This window comes from Sciurus carolinensis, chromosome 2 (genome assembly GCF_902686445.1).
Source record: "Sciurus carolinensis chromosome 2, mSciCar1.2, whole genome shotgun sequence".
Lineage (NCBI taxonomy): Eukaryota > Metazoa > Chordata > Mammalia > Rodentia > Sciuridae > Sciurus > Sciurus carolinensis.
Window position 1 is genome coordinate 191,461,688 of NC_062214.1, and position 3,529 is coordinate 191,465,216.

At 53.2% G+C, this 3,529-nt stretch overlaps 1 protein-coding gene across 1 annotated transcript; it reads right to left on the reverse strand.

Annotated features, from left to right (window-relative positions):
- Nucleotides 1–223: 223 nt before the first annotated feature.
- Tcl1a (TCL1 family AKT coactivator A) lies at nucleotides 224–3,315 on the reverse strand. Its single transcript, XM_047539417.1, has 3 exons — nucleotides 3,196–3,315; nucleotides 612–782; nucleotides 224–274 (listed from the first exon to the last, which is right to left on the reverse strand). Exons 1-3 carry the CDS (start codon nucleotides 3,313–3,315, stop codon nucleotides 224–226), a joined length of 342 nt encoding a protein of 113 aa, XP_047395373.1.
- Nucleotides 3,316–3,529: the final 214 nt, after the last annotated feature.

The window sequence follows — 3,529 nt, forward strand, 5'->3', positions numbered from 1 at the left end:
CCGCGGTGACCTGTGCAACCCTGTACTGATGTGTGTGCAGCTGGAAGCCAAAGGCTGCCAGAGGACTCTGGCTCCCAAGGTGGTGCCTCGGGAAGCCCGGCCCACCCTGGGGACTCTCCAGGGCAGCAGGCAGGAGGGGCTGGCCGTGCCTTCAGGGAGAGGGTGCTTCCTCCTCACAAGGTCACTCAGCACTTAGGGGTCAGGCCCCAGGGTGCTTACCACGTCACTCCAGGGGTGGCAGCTGCTCCAGAAGCATGTCCTCCATGCCGCGGAGCTGAGGGTGGGGACGGAGACACGGGGGCAGTCAGACCGGCGCCCTGCCAACTCCCCCTCCATCCCTGCCTGGGCGTTCCAGGGCCTGAGCAGCAGGTGGGACCTGGGTGGCACAGGCCTGCCACTCCAGACTTGGCCTGTGACTGCTAGCCACAGAGGGCTTCCCTGGGGACCCGAGAGGGCAACCTGTCCTGCAGTTCTAACTTCTAATCAGACTCTTGCCACCACACTCTTAATCCCATCCACTCTGTAGCTGCTGGTGCCTGGACAGGGAGCACAGAGGCCAACCTGGGCAGGAGCAGGGCCACCCACGCGCCCCCACTAGGCCCTGCGCTTGCCTCGATGTGGTACACAACACGCCAGATACTGGAGTCTGAGCCTCGGTATCTTCGTCCAGGGTACAGCTGCCACATCAGAGGCAGTGGGCATGGCATCAGCTGAGTGGGGCTCAGGGCCTCCCCCAAGGTGACGTCTTCCTGGCGCATGAGCACCTGGAAGTTATTCTCTGTCTGCAGAGAAAAAAAGCGGGGAACACTTTCAGGGCCTGCTCACCAGGTCACCCAGCTGCCCCGGTCTGGCCCTACAGGTGGCGGGCGAGCACAAGATGCTGGCGACCCCCCACTCCTAAGGCTCAGCTCCACCAGCCATGTCCGCTCCTCTCAGGGACTCTGGTAGCTAGTGGTCTAGCCACCCAGACAGGCCATAAAAGTACACTTTTTCCTGCCAAGCTTCCAGTGGCTAGGACAGACCTGGGGGCCCTTCTGCCTGGGTCCCATTCGGCTATCCGGGTATTTTCTGGCATTTTAAAACTTTTGTCCAACCTCCTCTTTTAAACGAGATCTCTCTGCTCTCGAGTCCAGTGACAGACCAGTCCTCAGCCCCTCCACCACCCCACACCCACCACAGTCTCCTGCGTGCACAGCCTGTGCTCCACAGCCCACGCTCTGCCCCACACCGCCCGACATGGGCAGAGCAATTCCTGAAGTCCCAGGGGCCCGGGCAGCCAGGCCCCTGCCCATCTCCCGCTGCTCCGCTGGCTGCCGTCCACCTGGCTCCAGCCACACAGCTCCTCGCTTTTCTGGGACCTGCGGATCACGCCTGCTTTCAGGAACCCTCTGCATCTATGGCCTTCCTTGCCTGGAACATTCTCTCCAGAGCTGCACGGGACTCACACCCGTCTTACAGGCAGGTCTCTGCTCAAATGTCTATTAAGACAAATCACAAAGCAACACGACAGAGTGGAGACCGGGTCCACCAGCTTTATGCATAACTGCACATCAGCTTCTTCATTCACCAACTCAAGGAAAAAACACCCAGCAAAGTGCAGCTCCGAGGACTCGGCCTCTCAGGCCAGTTTTTCTGCTTCACAACTTAGCAGCAGCTTCATTATTTCGACACAGTGGGTTTTTGTCACCTTCACTGCACATCCTCACAGCCTAGAACTGTACTTGGCATATAAACGAGGCACTCACATTTGTTCAACCAGTATTTTCCCCAAGTGAAAATAGTTCTGTAAAATTGTCTGCCAATGAAATACATTACAAATCACTGTCAAAAAAAAAAAAAAAAAAAAAAAAAAAAAAAAAAAGGAAAGAAAGAAAAAGAAAAAGAAAAAAGAATATTTGGGTCACAGTGCAAGGTACCAGTGTCCTAGAAATCAGCATTCCTGTGTTACTGGATGGACTTCTATGTTCTTTGCCCATTTGTAGTTTGCATTACTCCCCTTTTTCCATTGATTTAAGTCACTCTTCACATATTAAGGATACTGGTGCTTTGATTTCTGTGAGGCAGAGCCTGCCCCACAGTGTGTGAATGGGTTATTTTTCAGGCAGCATTTATCATGATAGAGAAAAACTGTCTAGCTTGTGGTTTTGGTGAGAAGATACTTTCTAACTGGAGATTAAAAGGAGATATTTGCCTATTTTTTTTTTCAAATACTTGATTTTTTAAAAAGGGAAATATTTAATTTGATTTTTGAAAAGATCTATATGTAGATTTAAAATTTTAAATAATAACAAAAATGCAAATTTGGATGGTAATGAAGAGCCTGTTGCAATCCTATTTTACCTGCTAGCAGCACTACCTTGGACAGGTTTACAATTTTAAGCCTTGGTTTCTCATTAATAAATTGGAGACATAGTCAACCCTCAATAGCTTTTTGCTGTACACTATTATATTACACACATGTTCTAGTACTATCTAGAACTAGTACTACCTCTCTGGGGTTTGTGTATGGAGTTTCAACCATTTTTGCTTCAATTTCTTTGAGCAAACCCAAGCATGCTCTGATGGATAGTACCTTATTTCTAAAAGAGTGACATTTCTTACAAAAGACGGTTAAAATTAGCTAATGAGTCATCTTAAGGGCTCATACATAAAGTCAAAGATTATTCCACACCAGCTTGGATACTGCTGTTACCTGCTAAGCTGATCTGTTCTAAAGTTTCCAGGGGATACGAAGACCCCACAGTCAAGGCACAGCTTTTCACACTAGCTTATTGCTATCTACTGAGGGTGCTTTTTAAAATACAGGTTTCCGGGGTCTGCCTAGGCGGACTCTGGTAATTGGCCCAGTGCACTAATCACTTCTTCTAAAGACATTCCCATTTTATATGGGTTAGGACCTTGAAGCCCAGAGAAGTCCTCTTTTGCTTAGGATCATGGCTGCTCCGGAGACACTGGGTCCCCCTCCTTGGCCAACACGCCCTCGCAGTTTTCCCTGCTCCTGGAAGAACTCCTATTCATCTCACAGAGCCCAGCTCTAAGGAGTTTCAGCTGGGGCCGCCCTGGACGGACCAGCGCTCTAAGCCTTTGGGCAGTGCCCTCGCCCTGCAGGGCAGGTGAGGCTCCTCTGGGCCCCGAGCCTCGTGGGGCCGAGGCTTGCTCATTAGTAGGGCCAGCCCAGGCCGCAGGCGGCTGTACCTTGATGATGATGGGCAGCCAGGTGCGCCGGTTCTCGTCCACATACACGGCCTTCTCCCAGATCCACAGGCGGTCGGGGTCCACGGCGTTCTCCGCGCAGAAGAACGGGAGCTCGCCCATGGCGCCTCTTCTTCGGGCCATGCAAGAGGCCAAGTCGAGCCGGGTGCGGCTGCCCAGTAATGCGGGGCTGCGGGCTGCGGGGGTCCTTATAGCAGCAGGCGCTGGCGCCCCCTGGCTGCGGGGCGGGGCGGGGCGGGGGCGAGACGGTGGGCGGGGCTAGGGCGGGGCGAGAGGTGGGTGGGCGGGGCGAGAGGTGGGTGGGCGGGGCGAGAGG

What these genes read in the sequence shown, in the direction of transcription:
- Tcl1a (XM_047539417.1), bottom strand. Translation starts at nt 3,315, where the DNA reads ATGGGCGAGCTCCCGTTCTTCTGCGCGGAGAACGCCGTGGACCCCGAC. An exon ending in GGCTGCCCATCATCATCAAG is followed by an intron (nt 783 to 3,195) that starts GTACAGCCGCCT and finishes TTTTCTCTGCAG; the next exon opens with ACAGAGAATAACTTCCAGGT. An exon ending in GTGTTGTGTACCACATCGAG is followed by an intron (nt 275 to 611) that starts GCAAGCGCAGGG and finishes CCCCACCCTCAG; the next exon opens with CTCCGCGGCATGGAGGACAT.